General features: G+C 42.3%; 1 protein-coding gene across 11 annotated transcripts in view; it reads right to left on the reverse strand.

Moving 5' to 3' along the window:
* LOC109871166 (kalirin) overlaps positions 1 to 25972 on the reverse strand; it is a 283783-nt gene that overhangs the window by 37918 nt on the left and 219893 nt on the right. Inside the window, exon 1 of one of the 11 annotated variants that reach the window (XM_031805735.1) lies at positions 6899 to 7125. The exons of the other annotated variants lie outside the window; for them this stretch is intronic. Coding sequence (XP_031661595.1) covers positions 6899 to 6977 — 79 coding nt within the window. The 5' untranslated portion in view covers positions 6978 to 7125. Of the gene's footprint in view, positions 1 to 6898; positions 7126 to 25972 lie in introns of those variants that run through there. 11 annotated transcript variants of the gene reach the window in all.

Consider the following 25972-nt stretch of genomic DNA (forward strand, 5'->3'; position numbering starts at 1 on the left):
GAGGATTTGTTTTATTTAATCCATTTTAGAGTAAGGCTGTAATGTAAGAAAATGTGGAAAAAGTCAACGGGTCTGAATACTTTCCGAATACACTGTATTGACAGGAAATTGCAGAGTGGGATAGCGTAGCCTGTGTTGCTGCTGACTTGTTGCTTCTGTGCTAGGTGATTCATTATGGGGAAGTGAGCTTGTGAAGAATCATGTGGACAAAGCCTGTAGTTAGATATTATTAAGTAGATTAGCTCAGCAGCCCATAGGGGTATCACAGCCATATCATAGTCCCAGCCACAATCTCTCCCTGTGGGGACAGTCAACAACAGGGCTGAAAGAGAGAGAGGAGGAGAGAGAAAGAAGGGCAGTCTGAAGGAATAGGCCTTTTAAAGGGATAGTTCGGGACTTTGGCAATGAGACCATTTATCTACATCTCCAGAGTCAGATGAACTCGTAGATAACATTTTTATGTATCTGCATCCAGTATGAAGGAAGTTAGTGATCCGTTTGCAAGCCAATGCTAACTAGCTTAGCACAAAGACTGAAAGTCTTTGGGTACAGCAAGCACACTACCTCTTAACTTTTTATAATTAAATATATATATATCTTTAACTCTGCCTTGTTGGCAAAGTACCCGCAAGTAAGCATTTCACTGTTGTTTCCGAAGAATTTGACTTGGTATCCACAAGTTCACCTGGCTCTGGGAAAGTACAGTTGATAAAGGGCATTAATTTACCAAAATCCTGAAATATCCCTTTAACTGAGGTGACCCACAGCCCCTCCTCTCCATGTGGAGTCAACTTATGAAATGGCTCTTTGATAACATGAACACTGCTTTTCAGACAGGCCTTCTCCATGGGCCTTTGTCAGAGAGAGAGAGCACTCCAACACTTGGCTGCATGGGACACGTGTGTACACTTACAGCTATGACCTGCATAGCTGCTGTGGAGCATAGTGCTCCAGGCTAGGCCTCCTCTGTTCAATAACCGCCATACATGAGGGTTTCTACTCCACTTCAAAGATATTTGGGATGCTTCCCAAATGGCAGCCTAATTCCCTACATAGTAAATGGCAGCATAGTCCCTCTATAGTGCACTACTTTAGACCAGAGCCCAGGTCAAAAGTAGTAGACTATGTAGGGAATAGGGTGCCATTTGAGATGCAGATTCGGGAACATTCGCTGCAGGCTGTCTGTGGTAACAATCTCACTGTGACTGGACAGTGGCTTGTTGAGCTGGCCTTGTGACGCCACACATGATTGCCTGCTTGAAAAGCACTTCGGAGAGCAGCGCGTCACACTGAGGCTTGCTGACGACAGCAGGCGCTCTCATGGTCACGTGCTACAAAAATAGTGGCTCCCTTGGCCGGCCAATATGCCCTGCTCTTTGTACACGAGGGTTGTGTCCCAAAAGGCACCCCTATTCTCCTTTATAGACCAGGGCCCATACGGAAGATCATAGGGCTCTGATCAAAAGTGGTGCACCATATCGGGAAGAGGGTGCCATTGGGGACACATTGTCCTCTTAAGCGCCTTCATTTCCCACCTCGACCGCTTAATGGCCGCACTAAGAGAGAGATATTCTCATTCCTCACTCGGCTGTCTCACTGCTACCTAGTGCTTTCGCAGAATCAGCACTTTCTATCACACACCTTTTGCTTTCACTAGAAAAAGCCACCAAGAATAATCCCTTCTTACCACAAAGGGGGTAGATTATTTCCAACCCTATATAAACATTGCGCAATGAGATATTGGAGTTAAACAGTCATCAGGGTTATAATTATGTCGATAAAATAGGACTCCTCAACATGAAATCAAAAGGTTTGTAGGTGTTTCTTTGACCTGCTTTGATGGTGAATTTAGTTTAAGACCCATCAAAATGTTTCGTTATAACTATATTTTCTGGAGGGTTTTTATGCTTTGGGACCACTGCTCTAGTTAAACTGTCTGCCTGTTTGAAATGCTTGTGTGAGGTATTATCGCATAGAGCAAACAGAGTGTCATATTTCTGTGTCACCGACTGTGATTAAGTTATGTGATATAGAGCCAGTCTCACACAATGGCAACCTGTGGAATGACCTTGAGAGTCGCTCCATGTCATTTCAGCAAGCCATGACACCCACTGTCTCAAGATTGTTCTGAAATCCTCTCTGTAGTTACAAACAGATCAGATTAGCATCCCTGCTTTTTTGTTGATCTCTGAGAAATGAATGATAATGCACTGCACCCAAATTGGCCATTTTAATTTATAGGATTCAAAGAATATTCAATAAAATGGTGCCCGGCATCTGATTTGGACCAAACTTTTTGCTAACAATGAGCAAGACATGAGGAATTTAAAGAAATTGACAAAAGCCCCCCCCCCCACACACACACGCCAATCCCACCCTAACAATGAGTATACAGTATCAGTTCTCTATGTCTGACGAGTACTATGGAGCTGCAGCTCTGAGTATTGTTTCTTAATCCCATGTAATGTATTCTCAGAGAATTTGGCGATTTTTTTTTTACGCTGTTCAGAGAAATTAGTCGTTGAAGTTATTAGGTTTGGCTCATCCTATATCCTGATATTAACAGGTTCTGACCACTAGATGGTGCTGTTCCTGCTGTTCCTACTATTAGGTGATTATTTTTTTTTGTGGAAAAATTCATTCCCAACCCCCAATGTGAAAGGCATAGTTCCCCCAAATCACAAAATTACATATTGATTTCCTTATTTATGGACAAGGTATGACAGCAACACATGCTTTGGTTTTGTTTACCTGGCCACTGTTTCAAATGCTAACTTTTTAGCATTAGTGGCACAAATCCAATGCAAGTCAATGGAACATATATTAGCATTTTCGTGCTTCATACCCAAATTATCTATAAGTAACATCATTGAGGTACAAAACACATTTTTAGATACTTCAGGATGATTTGTACATGAAGTGTGAAATATAGGTACCATTGACTTGCATTGTATTTGTGCCACAAATGCTAATAAATTAGTATTTGAAACAGTGGACAACAAATCCAACGCATATATTGCTGTCATGCTCTGTCCATGGAGTGCTTACAGGGTAAGGAAACCAACATGTGATTTTGTAATTTGGGTGAACTATCCCTTTAACATTGAGAGGAGGGGGGGGTGGGTTTAAAAAAAGAAATAACCTGGAACAGCACCATCTAGGGGCCAGAACCTGGTAATAGCAGGATGTAGGATGGTACAATTTCAATGACAAATTTCTCTGAACAGGGGATAACACTTTATCAAATTCACTGGTAATACATTACATAGCATGAAGAAACAATACTCTGAGCCGCAGCTCCATACTACGTCAGACATAGGGAACTGATACTATATATTCGTTGTTGGGTTGGGATTGGTGTGGGGTTACAAAAAAGTTTGGTCCAAATTGGATGTTAGGTACTATATTTATTGAATATTATATGAATCCTATACATTTAAATTGCCTATTTGGGTGCAATCATTTAGCTTCATTGCGCAGTTATCAAATGATATTACAACAAAATAATGTCGCATGAATGCTAATCTTAAATCTTTCCAACAGAAACAATTTCAGAATCATCAGAGATTGTGGGTGTCAAAATCCTCTTTCTTGTGCTTTTTGAGGTGGAACAACCCTCGAGTCAATTACTTAGTCTCAGCTTCAGAATGCATAAAAGACAAAAAGCAAATAGATCGCCTGAAATGAATTTTCCCAACAATAGCCAGAAATGGTTTCTCCACCGGCATGCTGTATCACAAAGACTTGAAGTGATTTCTAATTGAGCCAGGGTTGACAATAGAATGGGGACAACATGGACACGTACTGGAGCAGGCCGGCAGCTGGAACATGTGAGCGGTAAAAATGCCTGAGATGTTTTCTGTTGAGGATCCATGGTCCCCTAGCAACCCGCTTGCGTGTGAAGCAGGCAGGCAGGCCAGTCTTCACCTCAGTGCACAGGGCTGGAGGGGCATGGAGGAGAAAGAGGTGGTGGAAGAGGAGGAGAGCACCTCAGGGGCAGTACGTATCCAATGTCTGATTTTTAGGATCAGTTTAGCCTTTTAGATCACAATGAATAAGATTACATGTAGTGGGGGGAGCTGATCCTAGATCACCACTCCGAATGAAGCACTTGATACATACTGCCTCAGGCTTCTTGTCACCCTCTCAGAGGCTGCTCCATTGCTTCTGGCCACAACTCAACACAGCCTTCAGGCTGCTATCACTCTCAATACACCTAATTCCCCATTCTCACCGCACATAAGAACAACGGCTGACAGTGTACTGCTCTAGTCTACACACAATCTCCTCCATGACAGCCTGTCTGTTTTCTAGTTTTTTTTTTTTGTGACTATCTGTCCTGATATGTGGTGTCAAATATGCAGTAACACTGGTTCTTAGTACAGTATGCCCACATTTAAGGACGTGTACAGTATGGAATGTCCCACAGGTGGACGTATTCATTAATATACATTAATTAAATTGAAGAGAATCTCTGGGGCTATGAGCAGTGACTGTTCAGGAAAGTGTTGAATTAGCCTGAGAATCCTCCACAGCTTTAGTCACCATATGGCTCTCTGAGGTCATTAAAGAGCCCATGGCACTTATCGTAAGAGTAGGGGTGTTAACCCCGGTGTCCTGGCTAAATTCCCAATCTGGCCCTCAAACCATCACGGTCACCTAATAATCCCCAGTTTACAAATTGGCTCATTCATCCCCCTCCTCTCCCCTGTAACTATTCCCCAGGTCGTTGCTGCAAATGAGAGCGTGTTCTCAGTCAACTTACCTGGTAAAATAACGGATAAATAAAAATAAATAAAATGGCTAATTATCGAAGTACAACTGTTCACAGAACATTCCGGCAACTTGCATGTGTTATTCTACTTGCCACAACCGCATCTTCTCTTCTTGAAACTTCATCCCAAATGGCCTTTTAAAAGGCTAAACTGAAGGCACTCAATTGCCTATGTGGGGCACTATTTTTGACCAGGGCCCATAGGGCTGTCTTCAGTAGTAGGGCACTACATAGAGTGCCAATTGGGACGTATCCTGTGACTGACATGCCCTGTCAGCAATGGAATAAATCAGCAGAAACTTGTTATCAGTTGTTTCTCCGTGAGGTATTTCTTTGCGTCTACTCGTCTACTCTACTCATCTGACTTCCAGGAAACAGAAAGTTGAATTCCTTGCATGCGTGAAACTGAGGGTCCTGCTTTTCCTGACCGGGTGTTACAGGTACTACGCCAGAGTTTTGGTATTTCTATTCACAGACAGGTTTTATTTCCTCATCAGTCCATCATTGTCACGCACTTTGTGGCATTCTTATATTGTGTAACGCTCACATTCCACACATATCCGAAGAGTTTTCAAATCTCTCTACTAGCTACCTCCTAAGTGTGGGTTACATTATCAGCATGTCGGTGTCCATTTGCTGAACGGGCAGAAGGTGAACCCCTAAAGGATGTAAAAACAACAAGAACAAGAGCAGTAATAAGCCAGACATTTGATGCAAAGAGGAAAACATTCCTGCTAGTTAACTCGCTGGGCAACAATTAAAGGAGAAAGCCATCCCATCCACATTCAGACAGCCCTCCCTAAAGTTCCCCCTAAGAGTCATCTTCAAAGAAACTTGTTGTAATGCTTCACATGAAAGAAGATTTGTGGCTAATTTGGTCTTCAAAGACACCAGCGGTGTTACTATCTACCCTCAAAAAGAATCTAGGTTAGAGAGTTGAAAAACATGACTTCCACGTATATTATCCCACATTCTTGAGAGACATACCATAACAGAAATGTTGAAAATGAAAATCCATGACATTTGTAAGACTTATTAACGAACACCTCGCATGTTATGCAATTCTTAGTGACGCGTTCAATGTTTATGAATGGGAGCCTACTCTGCTGATCCAGAACCTAACGTATTGTTGACACGGCTTCATCCCCATCCCTCTGAATCTCTGCATCCTCTTGCATGGAGACAGCATAATGATACAACAGCGTACAATAGCTGTTGGCGCCAGTGCAGCTTTCATTGAGTGTTCACCATTGCAGCAGCTATCTCTCTTATTGTACACAGCCCAGAGATGCTGCCGGAGTTAATATATAATGAGGCAGTACTTAAGGTCACATTAGTGCTCAGCAGAGAGGCACTTTGCCTCTGTCCACTCCACAGCACCAAGCCTTAAAACATCAGCAGACAAGTAAACACTAGAGAAATGCAAATGCAATATTAAAAACGGGAGAGATTTTGTTTTCAGGCTGTCAGCCAGCTACTATGAAGGATGTGAAGTCAGACACAAGCTTTCTCTCACAAATGTTTGAGTGAGTAGCTCCGGTCACACTAAAAAGCGTTAAGAGACAAACTTTGCCTCTGTGCACTCTACACAGCAAGAAGACACCCAAGCCTTAGTGAAAAACGACAGCAAAGGAAAATAAAGGGAATAGACGGGGAGGAAAGATTCCGGTTTGAACGCACGCGAGTGATAGAGTGCTACATTGTCCCACTAAGATTCTACACAATAGATCCCTGAAACATCTGTAAACACTGGCAAGGTAAAGCCATGCAATATTAAAACAGGAGAGACATATTAGTGTCAACCAGCTACAGCACGGAAAGTCAGACACAAGCATTCTCTCACAAATGTTGGTAGCAAATACAAATGGTAAGTAACCTCCCTGGCTGATGTCCAGATAAAATAATTGCTTAACAATATTCAGGATCTCCGTTCTAAACCACGGACTTACACGCATAGGGCTCCTGTCAGGGTTACGATCAGAGAACAGATTCTGTGTTCTCACAGCTGAGCTTCTCACGGAAAGATCTTCCATATCGTAAAGCTGCGCTTCTGTCTGGACATCAGCCAGGGATGTAACTTACCTTTGGAGTTGTACTTCAGCCAGCAGTAAAAAAGGTACGCACCTGTCACTTTGTAACCGCAGCAGCAACACTTAGCAAGAAACCAACCACAACAGGAGCAACAATGCCTCCCACTTTTCATCCTGGCCAGCTAAAGGAAGCGCATGGCTCCGGGAGACGAATGATAGGTTAGAGAGGGGAGATAGATGCAACATGCACCTGTACTGCAGTCCAGTCAACCAGCCACGAGCCGCTTCAAGTTCAGCCTGTTCCACTTGCCTCCACTGAGGGGAGGGACGGACCGGGAGGGAGGAGGGAACAGTGGACAACAAATCCAACGCATATATTGCTGTCATGCTCTGTCCATGGAGTGCTTACAGGGTAAGGAAACCAACATGTGATTTTGTAATTTGGGTGAACTATCCCTTTAACATTGAGAGGAGGGGGGGGTGGGTTTAAAAAAAGAAATAACCTGGAACAGCACCATCTAGGGGCCAGAACCTGGTAATAGCAGGATGTAGGATGGTACAATTTCAATGACAAATTTCTCTGAACAGGGGATAACACTTTATCAAATTCACTGGTAATACATTACATAGCATGAAGAAACAATACTCTGAGCCGCAGCTCCATACTACGTCAGACATAGGGAACTGATACTATATATTCGTTGTTGGGTTGGGATTGGTGTGGGGTTACAAAAAAGTTTGGTCCAAATTGGATGTTAGGTACTATATTTATTGAATATTATATGAATCCTATACATTTAAATTGCCTATTTGGGTGCAATCATTTAGCTTCATTGCGCAGTTATCAAATGATATTACAACAAAATAATGTCGCATGAATGCTAATCTTAAATCTTTCCAACAGAAACAATTTCAGAATCATCAGAGATTGTGGGTGTCAAAATCCTCTTTCTTGTGCTTTTTGAGGTGGAACAACCCTCGAGTCAATTACTTAGTCTCAGCTTCAGAATGCATAAAAGACAAAAAGCAAATAGATCGCCTGAAATGAATTTTCCCAACAATAGCCAGAAATGGTTTCTCCACCGGCATGCTGTATCACAAAGACTTGAAGTGATTTCTAATTGAGCCAGGGTTGACAATAGAATGGGGACAACATGGACACGTACTGGAGCAGGCCGGCAGCTGGAACATGTGAGCGGTAAAAATGCCTGAGATGTTTTCTGTTGAGGATCCATGGTCCCCTAGCAACCCGCTTGCGTGTGAAGCAGGCAGGCAGGCCAGTCTTCACCTCAGTGCACAGGGCTGGAGGGGCATGGAGGAGAAAGAGGTGGTGGAAGAGGAGGAGAGCACCTCAGGGGCAGTACGTATCCAATGTCTGATTTTTAGGATCAGTTTAGCCTTTTAGATCACAATGAATAAGATTACATGTAGTGGGGGGAGCTGATCCTAGATCACCACTCCGAATGAAGCACTTGATACATACTGCCTCAGGCTTCTTGTCACCCTCTCAGAGGCTGCTCCATTGCTTCTGGCCACAACTCAACACAGCCTTCAGGCTGCTATCACTCTCAATACACCTAATTCCCCATTCTCACCGCACATAAGAACAACGGCTGACAGTGTACTGCTCTAGTCTACACACAATCTCCTCCATGACAGCCTGTCTGTTTTCTAGTTTTTTTTTTTTGTGACTATCTGTCCTGATATGTGGTGTCAAATATGCAGTAACACTGGTTCTTAGTACAGTATGCCCACATTTAAGGACGTGTACAGTATGGAATGTCCCACAGGTGGACGTATTCATTAATATACATTAATTAAATTGAAGAGAATCTCTGGGGCTATGAGCAGTGACTGTTCAGGAAAGTGTTGAATTAGCCTGAGAATCCTCCACAGCTTTAGTCACCATATGGCTCTCTGAGGTCATTAAAGAGCCCATGGCACTTATCGTAAGAGTAGGGGTGTTAACCCCGGTGTCCTGGCTAAATTCCCAATCTGGCCCTCAAACCATCACGGTCACCTAATAATCCCCAGTTTACAAATTGGCTCATTCATCCCCCTCCTCTCCCCTGTAACTATTCCCCAGGTCGTTGCTGCAAATGAGAGCGTGTTCTCAGTCAACTTACCTGGTAAAATAACGGATAAATAAAAATAAATAAAATGGCTAATTATCGAAGTACAACTGTTCACAGAACATTCCGGCAACTTGCATGTGTTATTCTACTTGCCACAACCGCATCTTCTCTTCTTGAAACTTCATCCCAAATGGCCTTTTAAAAGGCTAAACTGAAGGCACTCAATTGCCTATGTGGGGCACTATTTTTGACCAGGGCCCATAGGGCTGTCTTCAGTAGTAGGGCACTACATAGAGTGCCAATTGGGACGTATCCTGTGACTGACATGCCCTGTCAGCAATGGAATAAATCAGCAGAAACTTGTTATCAGTTGTTTCTCCGTGAGGTATTTCTTTGCGTCTACTCGTCTACTCTACTCATCTGACTTCCAGGAAACAGAAAGTTGAATTCCTTGCATGCGTGAAACTGAGGGTCCTGCTTTTCCTGACCGGGTGTTACAGGTACTACGCCAGAGTTTTGGTATTTCTATTCACAGACAGGTTTTATTTCCTCATCAGTCCATCATTGTCACGCACTTTGTGGCATTCTTATATTGTGTAACGCTCACATTCCACACATATCCGAAGAGTTTTCAAATCTCTCTACTAGCTACCTCCTAAGTGTGGGTTACATTATCAGCATGTCGGTGTCCATTTGCTGAACGGGCAGAAGGTGAACCCCTAAAGGATGTAAAAACAACAAGAACAAGAGCAGTAATAAGCCAGACATTTGATGCAAAGAGGAAAACATTCCTGCTAGTTAACTCGCTGGGCAACAATTAAAGGAGAAAGCCATCCCATCCACATTCAGACAGCCCTCCCTAAAGTTCCCCCTAAGAGTCATCTTCAAAGAAACTTGTTGTAATGCTTCACATGAAAGAAGATTTGTGGCTAATTTGGTCTTCAAAGACACCAGCGGTGTTACTATCTACCCTCAAAAAGAATCTAGGTTAGAGAGTTGAAAAACATGACTTCCACGTATATTATCCCACATTCTTGAGAGACATACCATAACAGAAATGTTGAAAATGAAAATCCATGACATTTGTAAGACTTATTAACGAACACCTCGCATGTTATGCAATTCTTAGTGACGCGTTCAATGTTTATGAATGGGAGCCTACTCTGCTGATCCAGAACCTAACGTATTGTTGACACGGCTTCATCCCCATCCCTCTGAATCTCTGCATCCTCTTGCATGGAGACAGCATAATGATACAACAGCGTACAATAGCTGTTGGCGCCAGTGCAGCTTTCATTGAGTGTTCACCATTGCAGCAGCTATCTCTCTTATTGTACACAGCCCAGAGATGCTGCCGGAGTTAATATATAATGAGGCAGTACTTAAGGTCACATTAGTGCTCAGCAGAGAGGCACTTTGCCTCTGTCCACTCCACAGCACCAAGCCTTAAAACATCAGCAGACAAGTAAACACTAGAGAAATGCAAATGCAATATTAAAAACGGGAGAGATTTTGTTTTCAGGCTGTCAGCCAGCTACTATGAAGGATGTGAAGTCAGACACAAGCTTTCTCTCACAAATGTTTGAGTGAGTAGCTCCGGTCACACTAAAAAGCGTTAAGAGACAAACTTTGCCTCTGTGCACTCTACACAGCAAGAAGACACCCAAGCCTTAGTGAAAAACGACAGCAAAGGAAAATAAAGGGAATAGACGGGGAGGAAAGATTCCGGTTTGAACGCACGCGAGTGATAGAGTGCTACATTGTCCCACTAAGATTCTACACAATAGATCCCTGAAACATCTGTAAACACTGGCAAGGTAAAGCCATGCAATATTAAAACAGGAGAGACATATTAGTGTCAACCAGCTACAGCACGGAAAGTCAGACACAAGCATTCTCTCACAAATGTTGGTAGCAAATAGAAATGGTAAGTAACCTCCCTGGCTGATGTCCAGATAAAATAATTGCTTAACAATATTCAGGATCTCCGTTCTAAACCACGGACTTACACGCATAGGGCTCCTGTCAGGGTTACGATCAGAGAACAGATTCTGTGTTCTCACAGCTGAGCTTCTCACGGAAAGATCTTCCATATCGTAAAGCTGCGCTTCTGTCTGGACATCAGCCAGGGATGTAACTTACCTTTGGAGTTGTACTTCAGCCAGCAGTAAAAAAGGTACGCACCTGTCACTTTGTAACCGCAGCAGCAACACTTAGCAAGAAACCAACCACAACAGGAGCAACAATGCCTCCCACTTTTCATCCTGGCCAGCTAAAGGAAGCGCATGGCTCCGGGAGACGAATGATAGGTTAGAGAGGGGAGATAGATGCAACATGCACCTGTACTGCAGTCCAGTCAACCAGCCACGAGCCGCTTCAAGTTCAGCCTGTTCCACTTGCCTCCACTGAGGGGAGGGACGGACCGGGAGGGAGGAGGGAACAGGGCAGGCGCACCCTACACTCCCAGGCACTCACTCACTACCTCTGATTCACAGAGAGCAGCTTGGGTTAGAGTGAAAAGGTGAACGTAATAGGTCACTTTGACAAAGGCACGGTATCGGTATGGTCCTAGCAAACATAAAGACAACACTCAGATTGTTTATAGTATATTGTATATAGGTCCAATGCGGCTGTTTTATCTCAATATCAATTCAGTTCTGGGTCGAAATGAAATACCTGACTGTGGGTCAAAAAGAAACCAAAATAGATTTTTTTAGCAATGGACAATTTCTCAAACAAGTATTTTGCTTGGACTGTCTGGGAGGGATCTATGTGGGCAGGAGAACTGAAAATTAGCTCTTATTTGCAGAGCGTTTGGAACGCCCTTTCTCGTTGGTGAATGTCACCAGGCAGGCCACAACTCCATCCCACCAAAACAGGCTGACATTTCAGGCGGTCTTTTCAAACAGCCCTTGCACTAAAAGAGCATTAACATAATTTAAACAATTTCACAGTATTATTTCAACCTCATACTAGAGTGGAAATGCACTACCGGTCAAAGGTTTTAGAACACCTACTCATTCAAGGCTTTTTCTTTATTTTGACTATTTTCTACATTGTAGAATAATAGTGAAGACATCAAAACTATGAAATAACACACATGGAATCATGTAGTAACCAAAAAGTGTTAAATCAAAATATATTTGATAAATATCCCCCCTTTGCCTTGATGACAGCTTTGCACACTCTGATGTCTCAACTATTATTCTAAAATGTAGAAAATAGTACAAATAAAGAAAAACCCTTGAATGAGTAGGTGTTCTAAAACGTCGGACTGGTAGTGTATATAAAACACAGTAAAATCAAGTGTTTTGACTGCACTGTGCCTTTAACTGCACCCAGTCTACCAGTAGTTAAAATAGGCTTCATTGGGTGGGAATGGCTGTCAAATGTCATGTGCGGGCACATTCTTGACAAGCAGATATGAGCACCAAAATTATTACTTCTTATGCTACTGAGGAAAGACAGCCAGGTTTCATTATGTTAATTGCCATGTTACGCCCTGAAAATAAGTCCTTTCCCACTATGCCCTCTCTAAGTCCCCAAGTAAAGCTTCTGAAAAAGCTTATGTGAGAAGCACCTTGTGTGTATCAAATCCTATAGAGGATAAATAAGGACAGGTTGTGTTGCATACAGACAAAGTGCCCTTGGTGCTGTACTGAGAACTAGGACACTGCAGGTAAGGAGCTGTGTGATTGTTATGGAGCATATCTGGGCTATGTGGCTGTTGGGGACACAGAAAGACAGAGCAGTGCTTCAGGGAAGACACAGACTGAGCTCCACACAGCCAGATAGAGCACAGGCAGGCCAAGGGTGTTTCAAGATGAACAGGTAGAACTGGTACTAGAGCAGTGAAGAAATAGACCACCAAATGGGACATTTTCAAGGAAGACAATATCAACATAAACTCAGCAAAAAACGAAACGTCCTCTCACTGTCAACTGCATTTATTTTCAGCAAACTTAACAATATAATATTCAACAACTGAGACATAACCCGAACAAGTTCCACAGACATGTGACTAACAGAAATGGAATAATGTGTCCCTGAACAAAGGGTGGGTCAAAATCAAAAGTAACAGTTAGTATCTGGTGTGGCCACCAGCTACATTAAGTACTGCAGTGCATCGCCTCATCATGGACTGCTCCAGATTTGCCAGTTCTTGCTGTGAGATGTTACCCAACTCTTCCAGCAAGGCACCTGCAAGTTCCAGGACATTTCTGGTGGGAATGGCCCTAGCCCTCACCCTCCGATCCAACAGGTCCCAAACATGCTCAATGAGAATGAGATCTGGGCTCGCTGGCCATGGCAGAACACTGACATACTTATCTTGCAGGAAATCACGTACAGAAAAATCAGTATGCCTGGTGGATTTGTCATGCTGGAGGGTCATGTCAGGATGAGCCTGTAGGAAGGGTACCACATGAGGGAGGATGCACAGTGTTGAGATAGCCTACAATGACAACAAGCTCAGTCCGATGATGTGACACACTGTGACCCTCCACCTCCAAATCGATCCTGCTCCAGAGTACAGGCCTCGGTGTAATGCTCATTCCTTTTACGATAAATGCGAATCCGACCATCACTCTTGGTGAGACAAAACCGAGACTCGTCAGTGAAGAGCACTTTTTGCCAGTCCTGTCTGGACCAGCGACGGTGGGTTTTTGCCCATAGGCGACGTTGTTGCCGGTGATGTCTGGTGAGGACCTGCCTTACAACAGGCCTTCAAGCCCTCAGTCCAGCCTCTCTCAGCCTATTGCGGACGGTCTGAGCACTGATGGAGGGATTGTGCGTTCCTGGTGTAACTCGGGCAGTTGTTGTTGCCATCCTGTACCACGTACCAATCCTGTGCAGGTGTTGTTACACATGGTCTGCCACTGCAAGGACGATAAGCTGTCCGTCCTGTCTCCTTGTAGTGTTGTCTTAGGCGTCTCAAAGTACGGACATTGCAATCTATTGCCCTGGCCACATCTGCAGTTCTCATGCCTCCTTGCAGCATGCCTAAGGCACATTCACACAGATGAGCAGGGACCCTGCTTTTGGCGTTTTTCAGTCAGTAGAAAGGCGTCTTTAGTGTCCTAAGTTTTCATAACTGTGACCTTAATTGCCTACCGTCTGTAAGCTGTTAGTGTCTTAACGACCGTTCCACAGGTGCATGTTCATTAATTGTTTATGGTTAATTGAAAAAGCATGGGAAACGGTGTTTAAACCCTTTACAATGAAGATCTGTGGCGTTATTTGGATTTTTATGAATTATCTTTGAAAGACAGGGTCCTGGGAAAGGGACTTTTCTTTTTTTGCTGAGTTTACCTGACTACACAGGCAGGGTAACATCGTACATTGGTGTCTATGTGGAAAACTGCATTCCAACCAGTACTTTTGTCACATTCAACAACGAAAAACCCTGGCTCAATGCAGAGCTGAGAGGCCTACGCTCTGCCAAGGAAGAGGCACATAGGAGTGGCAACATGAACCATTGCCGAGTAGTGAAAGAATCTGAATAAGGGGATTAAAGCCGCTAAAGCACCATATAAGGAGAGGCTAGAACAACAACTCTCCACTAACGACTGCTCGTCTGTCTGGAGGAGTCTTCAGAAGATCACAAATTACCAACAAAAGAACACCTATGCATTGGGTGATCCCCTTCTACCTAACCAGCTCAACGAGTTTTACTGCTGCTTCGAAGCACAAAGGACCGTCAGCCATCAAGCCGTGGCGTGTGTGTGAGTCGGAGCTGCAGCGCCAGTCAGGCCTTGGTGAGGACATCGTCCGGGATGTCAATCTGCCTCCTGCCCACTCCTCTCCTGATCGTGTTGGGGGCGATGTTGAGGGGGAACTTGTGACTGAGCTGACCGGGTCCTTTCCTGTCCCTGTCCGTACAGGGGAATCGGAGAGGCCTGTGAGTGAATCTGCGCTTGGCCTGAAGGCGACGCTACAGCAAAAGGGGCTGGATATGCCCCAGGGGGGCAATGTTTCCCTGAACATTGCTCTTGTGCCCTTGGACTGCACAGGGAGTGGTGGAAAGCTGACCCAAGTCAAGAGTCAGTCTGCTGCTGACAGTTCTACACAAATCCAACTGACCATTGACCATTGCTGACTTTGACTTCTATGTGAGAGACAATTTCCTTTTTTTAAAGGTACCTATGAACTGAAAAGTTGGCGGTGGCGAACTGTGTTCAGACCTACTCATATGCACCTGAGAAATGGCGCAAACTGAGATTTTCACAAATTATTTTATTGAAAATGAAATACAGAAATATCTCATTTACATAAGTATTCACACGCAGTCAATAGTTTTTAGAAGGACCTTTAGCAGTGATTACAGATGTGAGTCTTTCTGGGTAAGTCTCTAAAACCTTTGCACACCTGTCAAAGTTGTTGTTGATCATTGCTAGACAGCCATTTTCAGGTCTTGCCATAAATTATGAAGCGGATTTAAGTCAAAACTGTAACCAGGCCTCGTTTCTTTCAATGTTGTTTCTCAATGTCTGAAAGTCCTTTAGGTGCCTTTTGGCAAACTCCAAGCGGGCTGGCATGTGCCTTTTACTGACGAGTGGCTTCCAGCTGGCCACTACCATAAAGGCCTGATTGGTGGAGTGCTGCTGAGATGGTTGTCCTTCTGGAAGGTTCTCCCATATCCACAGAGGAACTCCGGAGCTCTGTCACAGTGACCATTGGGTTCTTGGTCACCTCAATGAACAAGGCTTGTGTTTTAGGTTATTGTCCTGCTAAAATGTGAATTGTCTCCAAATGTCTGTTGGAAAGCAGACTGAACCAGTGTGCTGAGCTGTATTCAATTGATTTGGATCCTAAAAAACTCCCTATTCCTTGCTGATAAAATATTAAGAGTGGTACACATTGATGTGTTTGCAAACAGGATGCATGTTTCGTAATATTTTTTATTCCTTATTTTTACGATCATTTAGGTTAGTATTGGGGAATAACTACTACAATATTGTATATCCAGTTCTCCTATCACAGCCATTAAACTCTGTAACTGTTTTAAAGTCACCATTGGCAGTTTCCTTCCTCTCTGGCAACTGAGTTAGAAAGGACAGCTGTATCTTTGTAGTGACTGGGTGTATTGATACACCATCCAAAGTGTAATTAATAACTTTACCATGCTCAAGGGGATATTCAATGTCAGCTTTTTTTTAAAACCTATCTACCAATAGCTGTCCTTCTCTTGGAGGCACTGGAACATCTTCCTGGTCTTTGACTGAGGGATCTTACAGATAATTGTAGGTGTGGGGTACAGAGATGAGGTAGTCATTCAAAATGTTGCACACAGAGCTAGTCCATGCAACTTACTATGTGACTTGCAAAGCACATTTTTACTCCTGAACTTATTTAGGCTTGCATAACAAAGGGGTTGAATACTTATTTACTCAAGACGTTTTAGATTTTAATTTAAAATTCATTTGTAAAAAAAAATAAAAAAACATAATTCCATTTTGACATTATGGGATGTGGTGTGTAGACAAGTGACACACAATTGCAATTTAATCTCAATTTAAGCAGCGTTCACCACAAACAAATTCCTTGCATCTTTTCACTTTGTCTTTAAGAACCATGATGAGCACAGGCATGTCTGATTAGGCTTCGCTGTACCGCCGACTCTGACTCTAAGTAGCCTTCAATCAGCCTACTACCAAAGGTTGAACATGGGAAGAAAACCGCATGTCTGGTAGCTCGCGGTCTGTCAATGAGTATCTCGAAGACTCGCAAGTAGATAGTGAGAAATAATCAGTAGGCCTAATATTAAATGATTAAATCTGTGGGGGGAAAAAATGCTCTCCAAACTGTTTACAGGCATTTAACACCCTTCTGCATTTTTGCTATCTATTTTCCCAACTTCAAATTTAATCAGTGTTAAAATGTTTATAGTAATGTTTTAGTTGCAAAAGTAACAGTCCTGGCTGAGCCCCATATGCGAGCGCACCATGGCTGCCTTTGCAGTTACAACTGTGTCCAGTGGTGGGAAAAGTACCCAATTGTCATACTTGAGTAAAAGTAAAGATACTAATAGAAAATGACTCAAGTAAAACTGGAAGTCGGCAAGTAAAATACTACTTGAGGGCCTCCCGAGTGGCGCAGTGGTCTAAGGCGCTGCACTGCAGTGCTAGCTGTGCCACTAGATATTCTGGGGGTACATAAAAAAAATATAAAATTAAAAAAATACTAATAAAATAAATACCACTTAGTAAAAGTCTAAAAGTATCTGGTTTTAAATATACTGCCATTTGCCTCATGCAGCGTGACACATCTCATTTGCATAGAGTTGATTAGGCTATTGATTATGGTACACATTGAACCAGAGCATCCTAAACATGCTCAATTGGGTGACATGTCTGGTGATTATGCAGGCCATGGAAGAACTGGTACATTTTCAACTTTCAGGAATTGTGTACAGTTACTTGCAATATGGCAGCGGATGAATGGCACGACAATGGGCCTTAGGATCTTGTCATGGTATTTCTGTGCATTCAAATTGCCATTCGTGTTTGTTTTCCGTCGCTTATGCCTGCCCATACCATAAGCCCACCACCACCATGGGGCACTCTGTTCACAATGTTGACATCAGCAAACCGCTCGCCCCCACAACACCATACACGTGGTCTGAGGTTGTGAGGCCGGTTGAACATACTGCCAAATTCTCAAAAATGATGGAGGCCGCTTATGGTAGAGAAATGTTCATTAAATTCTCTGGCAACAGTTCTGGTGGACATTCCTACAGTCAGCATGCCAATTGAATGCTCCCTCAAAACTTGAGACATCTGTGGCATTGTGTTGTGTGACAAAACTTCACATTTTAGAGTGGCCTTTTATAAGGTGCACCTGTGTAATGATCATGCTGTTTAATCAGCTTCTTGATATGCCACACCTGTCAGGTGGATGGATAATTTTGGCAAAGGAGAAATGATCACTAACAGGAATGTAAACCAAATTGTGCACAAAATTGGAGAGAAATAAGCTTTTTATGCGTATGGAACATTTCTATTTCTATTTCAGCTCATGAAACATGGGACCAACACTTTACATGTTGAATTTATATTTTTGTTCAGTGTAGTACTTTAAAGTATTTTTTCTTACGTACTTTACACCACTGGCTGTGTCTGAATGCACCAGGATAATTTTGTTTCGATAAAACAGCTCTTCCTGCAGGCCCCGGATCCATGAGGGGGCAAAAGGGGACATAGCCCCCTCAATTAAAACTTGTGCCACCTCAGTTTTATGTCCCTATATAAAAATAGCCCAAATGTTGCAATGTTTGAGTGACAGGTTGTCACGAAATCTGTATCGCGGTGTATCAGCACCAGGGACAGAGCATGTTTGTGTGTAGAGGGGCTAATTGAAAGCCACTGGGCGGTTAGTTAGGCTACGACTCCCTTGGGTTTCCATAAAAAGCTGAAAAGAACACTGCTCATCTGTGGTAGGCTACATGAATAATGTGAAACGCCTCAGCATGTAATAATTGATTTTGATTTATAAGTATGAAGCTGCTTCAATTTACAGTTGAAGCTGCTTCGCTCAACTCTGCCTCACGCCCCACCGCTCGAGTTTAGCTTCTCTGCTAGCCGCAAAAGGCGTTAGTGTTATTAGCCTGTATAGCTCTAACCAGCTAATCTGCCACTGCCACGATGGATATTAAAATCAAAGCAGCGATGCCGCTGCCTAGCTCCAGCAAGCTACGCGTGCAGAACATACCCCCCTTTCACAAGCACCGCCAAGATAAATGGCTCAACAGCCCCCTCCACCTCCGACTGTTCCTGACGATCTTAGAACAGAGGAGCCAGCCCAGAATCCTAATGCAGACAAGGCCTTCACCCAAGGTGGGTATTTTAACTGGAAGCATTGCTATTGATAGAACCAATGGATTCCCTAGGCACGCATCAAGCAAGTAGCATTTGAAATGCACTGCAATGTGGAAAGATACACACGTTTGAAGTGCTATGGGAACTGAGGTGTCGATACTTGTTAATGATATAGGCACCTGGCAAGAACTCATTTTCCATTTTGACAAACGTGTTCAGTCAGCACAGATGAATCATGCTACACCCAAGGAAAGCACAACTAATCCAACTGGCATTTCAGGGCGATCTTACAAGAAGGTTTTGGTGAGAATGGAATGATTGATTACTCAGGAAGTTCAACAGAGCATCAAGGAAGCTGCAACTATTCTGAAAAAGGTAAGAAACAATCAAGCTGGTAGGTTTTGATCAAAATCTTGGTGTTATAGCCAGTGGCGTCACTTTCAGCAAAAACCTAGGGTTAATGGAACGGCAAAGTTACTTATTTTGCCAGCCTACATTTTCATTGCCAAATAGGCCTTGCTTTTAGTGTGTAGGGCTCTGTCCATTGTGCTGATACAGTGGAGATGGGCTACAGAGACGTCACGCCAACCTGTCACTTCAAAAGCACTCAATGGTCTCGCAATCTCAGGGTTTGAACTTTACGATAATTGTGGTATAGCGTGATATAAGCAGAATTCAATTTAATTCCAATGCAAGAACCCCACATTTTTTGGCCCCCGCACTGATTTCAACTGTCCTCTTAGTCATTTTATATTGGCGCTGGGTCTGTCTGCTTGGGAAGTAATATCGACCAAACAAGCCATTTCTACCCTCTTTGCATCAAATATGTATGCTGCTGAGACAAGTTGCTAAAAAAATGTAATAATGGTGACAGCACTTCAACCCCTCCCCCCCAAAAGCTTTTGCACCCTCACTTTCAGACAAAGTCAGGCACCCATGGACCTTCTATTTTGCTACCCAGTGAATGACCAGTTTCTGAAATGTGGACCATGACTGTGCCCCTACGGCATTTATTTTGCCGGCATTGCCTTTTCATAAGGTGACGTGTGTGTGACGAACACACACACACAGTCTAATCACTGTCTAATCTACCATTATATTTAAAAAGTGTTTTCTATTTCCCTTGTGCATTTTGCCATTTCTTTCTAGAAGCATTATACTGCACATGACTATATTATTATTTTGCACCTTTGCAGTAAGCTCCAGTTTATAGTTCATGCCCAGTTCGGTGGGAACATTGTATGTAGGTAGAGGACGTTTTGTATAATCTGTTCCAAACAATGTGGTACATTACCTGTCTCTAGCCTACTCAACAGTGGAAGGTTGTTTCATGTGCACAGAATAATCGTAACAGCCACAAGCTAGAAACGGTTTATTTTATTCTGTTAATGCTTTCCTTTGTTCATACTTCCCGTGTTGTCAGAGCTCCATGTGTCTGTCCCTGTCATTTGGGTTGTGCGTCAGGGGTGCGCACGCATTCGTGCACCGCCATACAGTACGTTACTGGGTTTCTGCCATTTGCCAGTTCCATTCATGTAACCATTCATGATTCATGTTGTTTAATGTGTGCTTCATTGAAAGTGCACATGGAAGTGGTCAATTCGGTTTTAGACCGAATATATGTCATGTGGTAATTATGAGAAAGCCAGCTACATTTGTATTAGTCAGATTTGTTTGATGTTGACTTGTTTGATGTTGATTGGTATGTTCCAGGAAGTGTACTTTCTTAAACTATATATGGGCTCTTTTTGGAGAGAAATTCAGTTCTGCTTTAGAAATCAAGTGGGGAGGCTGCTTGAGCCAAGCACACCCCCAACCTGTAATAGCTATGGAAGCTACAGGCTAAGCCTGTTTTCAGGCTTATTGCAGTTGATTTTGTTTGAGAAGCAAGTCTGTCGTCGACCCGTTTATCTTGTGGATATCTTTGCCGGGCCATCACTCCTGAACACTGTAAATAAATATCAACACTTAGGCACCTGAACCCCTCCTCCGGAAATATCTGCCCTTACGACCGTATCTCTACATTACCCTTTTCACACTGGAGTATTTTCTTCTTGCTGTACAAATTTCCATATTGTATAGCTGTGACCATACGACAGCTCTTAGTTTTGCATGCTGCCATGGAAAAACAAGACCAGCTCTTCTCTGAGGAAAGTCTTAGCCAGCAGTATGCAGTGGATAGGCAAATGAGTTGATCCCTGAAACAAATGAGAGTTAATGTGTGTCTTATTGAACAGAACATGGCGAGCAAACCGACCACACATACACAGAGACAGGACGCCTCGCTTCGGTGGCCTTCATTTCATTGACCGTCATTTAACTAACTCACACTTCCTCTCAATAGCTCTTAACTAATTCTAACTCTAGCGCTCACCAACTGTCACTAACAACAAACAAAAAAATCTGGATCAAATATTAATACATTATTAGGGTTAGGATCATTCTTCCCTGAAACTATGACGAGAATGTTTGAGTTACATGATCATTAATGCATGCGGGCTCATTGTCCACCCTCCCTCCCTCCCAGAAGCCTGGAAGGGATGAGAGAACCAAGCCTATGGGTTTGTAGCTTCAACCCTGCAGAGCGCACACACACACCAATTGATTAATGGACTGCTGAATGTATATAGTTTCCTCTTGCTTTGTGTGCTCTTTTCCATATGATGTCTGTCTATCTCTGATAAGCTACCCAGGAAAGGGCTGAAAATAGCCCATATTAATATATGCAGCCTTAGAAATAAGGTTCATGAAATCAATAACTTGCTAACATAAGATAAAATTAATATATTAGGAATTTCTGAGACTCACTTTGATGATACAGTAGTAGCAATACAAGGATATAACATCTATAGAAGATACAGAAAGGGAAAGTCAGTTGTACAAATGCTTATGGGGAGGTGTTGCTGTATATATTCAGAGCCATATCCCTATAATGCCTATAGTAGATCTCATGTGAATTTTTATTGAAGTGTTGTGGTTGCAGGTTCACTTGGCACATCTAAAGCCTTTTTGTTCGGGGTGTTGCTATAGGCCACCAAGTGCTAACAGTATCTAAATAATGTGTGTGAAATACTTGATAGTGTATGTGATGTAAACGGAGAGGTCTACTTTCTTGGGGACCTGAATATTGACTGGATTTCATCAAGCTGTCCGCTCAAGAGGAAGCTTCTCACTGTAACCAGTGCCTGTAATCTGGTTCAGGTTATTAACCTACCAGGGTGTTTACAAACACAAGATCATCCACATTTATAATAATACTGTAGAACTTTGGATGCAGTGATCACAATATAGTGGCTACATCCAGGAAAGCCAAAGTTCCAAATGCTGGGCCCAAAATAGTGTATAAGAGATCATACAAAAGATTTTGCTGTGACTCTTATGTGGATGATGTTAATAAATATTTGTTTGTCTGATGTGATTAATGAGGAGCATCCAGATGTAGCACCTGAGGAATTTATGATTGTTGATAAACATGCACCTGTTAAGAAACGGACTATTAGAACTGTTAAGGCTCCATGGATTGATGAGGATTTTAAAAACTGTATGGTTGAAAGAGATGGGGCAAAGGGAGTGGCTAATATGACTGGCTGACTTACTGCAAATTGAGAAATTATGTGACTAAACTCAACAAAATGAACAAGAAATTGTATTATGAAGCTAAGATCAATGATATAAAGAATGATGGAACATGACGGGCAGGAAAACAAATTCAACTCCCATCTTTCATCGAATCAGATGGCTTATTCGTCACAAGACCATTTGATGTTGCCAATTATTTTAATGATTACTTCATTGGCAAACTTAGGCAGGAAATGCCAACAACAAACAGTGAGCCATCGCATTCATGCATAAAAAAAAACAAAATGAAATAAAAGCATTTGCTTTTTTGCAATTTTGTAAAGTTAGTGTGGAATAAATATTGTTATCCATCAATCAATAATGACAAACCTCCTGGCATTGACAACAGATGGAAAGCTACTGAGCATGGTAACCGGCTCTATAGAAACTCCTATCTGTCATGTCTTTAATCTGAGCCTAGAGAAAAGTCTTTGTCCTCAGGCCTGGAGGAAAGCCAAAATCATTCCACTACCCAAGAGTGGTGAAGCAGCCTTTACTGATTCTAACAGCAGACCTATCAGCTTGCTGCCAGCTCTTAGCAAACTGTTGGGGGGAAAAAATGGTGTTTGCTATTTCTCTGTGAACAAATTAACAGACTTTCAGCATGCTCATAGAGAAGATAACTCAACATGTACTGCACTGACACAAATGACTGATGATTGGTTGAAAGAAATTGATAATAAGAAGATTGTGGGAGCTGTACAGTTAGATTTCAGTGCAGCCTTTGATACTATAGACCATAACCTGTTGTTGAAAAAATATACAATTGAAGTTGGAAGTTTACATACACATAGGTTGGAGTCATTAAAACTTGTTTTTCAACCACTCCACAAATGTCTTGTTAACAAACTATAGCTTTGGCAAGTCAGTTAGGACATCTACTTTGTGCACGACACAAGTATTCTTTCCAACAATTGTTTACAGACAGATTATTTCACTTATAATTCACTGAATCACAATTCCAGTTGATCAAAAGTTAACATACACTAAGTTCACTGTGCCTTTAAACAGCTTGGAAAATTCCAGAAAATGATGTCATGGCTTTAGAGGTTTCTAATAGGCTAATTGACATCATTTGAGTCAATTGGAGGTGTACCTGTGGATGTATTTCAAGGCCTAGCTTCAAACTCAGTGCCTCTTTGCTTGACATCATGGGAAAATCAAAAGAAATCAGCCAAGACCTCAGAAAGAAATTGTGGATCTCCACAGGTCTGGTTCATCCTTGGGAACAATTTCCAAACGCCTAAAAGGTACCACGTCCATCTGTACAAACAATAGTACGCAAGTATAAACACCATGGGACCACGCAGCCATCATACCGCTCAGGAAGGAGACGCGTTCTGTCTCCTAGAGATGAACGTACTTTGGTGCAAAAAGTGACCTTGTGAAGATGCTGCAGGAAACAGGTACAAAATTATCTATATCCACAGTAAAACGAGTCCTATATTGACATAACCTGAAAGGCCCCTTAACAATGAAGAAGCCACTGCTCCAAAACCGCCATAAAAAAGCCAGACTATGGTTTGCAACTGCACATGGGGACAAAGATCGTACTTTTCGGAGCTCTGTCAGGAGGAATGGGCCAATATTCACCCAACTCATTGTGGGAAGCTTGTGGAAGGCTACCCTGAAACGTTTGACCCAAGTTAAACAATTTAAAAGGCAATGCTACCAAATACTAATTGAGTGTATGTAAACTTTTGACCCACTGGGAATGTGATGAAATAAATAAGACATAAATTATTCTCTCTACTATTATTCTGACATTTCACATTCTTAAAATAAAGTGGTGATCCTAACTGACCTAAGACAGGAACTTTTTACTTGGATTAAATGGCAGGAATTGTGAAAAACTGAGTTTAAATGTATTTGTCTAAGGTATATGTAAACTTCCGACTTCAACTGTATGTGTTATGGTTTTTCAACCACTAATAGAACTCAAAGGGTTTTAATTAATGGAAGCTTCACTATTGTCAAACATGTAAAGTGTGGTGTACCGCAGGGCAGCGCTCTAGGCCCTCTACTCTTTTCTATTTTTATCAATGACCTGCCACTGGCATTAAACAAAGCATGTGTGTCCATGTATGCTGATGAATCAACCATATACGCATCGGCAACCACAGCTACGAAGTCACTGAATCCCTTAAACAAAGAGTTGCAGTCTGTTTGGGAATGGGTGGCCAGTAGTAATCTGGTCCTGAACATCTCTAAAACGAAGAGCATTGTATTTGGTACATATCCTTCCCTAAGTTCTAGACCTCAGCTGAATCTGGTAATGAATGGTGTGGCTGTTGAACAAGTTGAGGAGACTAAATTACTTGGTGTTACCTTAGATTGTAAACTGTCATGGTCAATACATATAGATTCAATTGTTGTAAAGATGGGAAGAGGTATGTAATAAAGAGATGCTCTGCTTTTTTGACACCACACTTCAAAAAGCAAGCCCTACAGGCTCTAGTTTTGTCTTATCTTGATTATTGTCCAGTCGTGTGGTCAAGTGCTGCAAGGAAATACCTAGTTATAACCTGTTGAATCTAGGGGGCACTATTTTCATTTTTGGAAAAATAACATTCCCAAAGTAAATGGGCTATTTTGTCAGGACAAGATGCTAGAATATGCATATAATTGACAGCTTAGGATAGAAAACACTCTAAAGTTTCCAAAACTGTAAAAATATTGTCTGTGAGTATAACAGAACTGATATTGCAGGCGAAAGCCTGAGAAAAATCCAATCAGAAAGGGACTCTTATTTAGAAAGCTCTGCGTCCCTATTGAGCAGTGAATGAGATATTAATCAGATTCCTTTTTCTATGGCATCCCTAATGTGTCTAGCGTCACAATACATAGTTTCAGGCTTTTATTTTGAAAAATGAGCCTGAACGTCAACATTGCGTCAGTGGTCAGCTGGAGGCTCTCAGAGTGCTTTGTGCGTAAAAGACAAATGCGGCCATTGTTTCTCTCTTTCCGACTAAGAAGCCACCTGTCCCAGTTGATATATTATCGAATAGATATTTGAAAAAAACCTTGAGGATTGATTATAAACAACGTTTGCCATGTTTCTGTCGAAATTATGGAGCTAATTTGGAATATTTTTCGGGGTTGTCGTGACCGCAATTTCCGGTCGAATTCTCAGCCAAACGTGAAGAACTAACGGAGTTATTTCGGCTACAAAAATAATATTTTGGGAAAAAAGGAACATTTGCTATCTAACTGGGAGTATCGTGAGTGAAAACATTTAAAGCTCAAAGGTAAACGATTTAATTGGATTGCTTTTCTGATTTTTGTGACCAGGTTGCCTGCTGCTAGCTAGGCATAATGCTATACTAGGCTATCGATAAACTTACACAAATGCTTGTCTTGCTTTGGCTGTAAAGCATAATTTCAAAATCTGAGATGACAGGGTGATTAACAAAAGGCTAAACTGTGTTTCAATATATTTCACTTGTGATTTCATGATTTCATGAATATTTATGTCTGTTGCGTTATAGTAATTAGTGTCAGTTGATGACAATTCTCCCGGATCCGGGATGGGTAGATCCAAGAGGTTTTAAGCTGCAGTTGGCTGAGAACAGAGCGGCATGTCTTGCTTTTCATTGTAATCAGAGGGCTGATATAAATACTATGCATGCCAGTCTCTCTTGGCTAAGAGTTGAGGAGAGA

The sequence above is a fragment of the Oncorhynchus kisutch genome, linkage group LG26 (assembly GCF_002021735.2).
Source record: "Oncorhynchus kisutch isolate 150728-3 linkage group LG26, Okis_V2, whole genome shotgun sequence".
Classification (NCBI taxonomy): domain Eukaryota; kingdom Metazoa; phylum Chordata; class Actinopteri; order Salmoniformes; family Salmonidae; genus Oncorhynchus; species Oncorhynchus kisutch.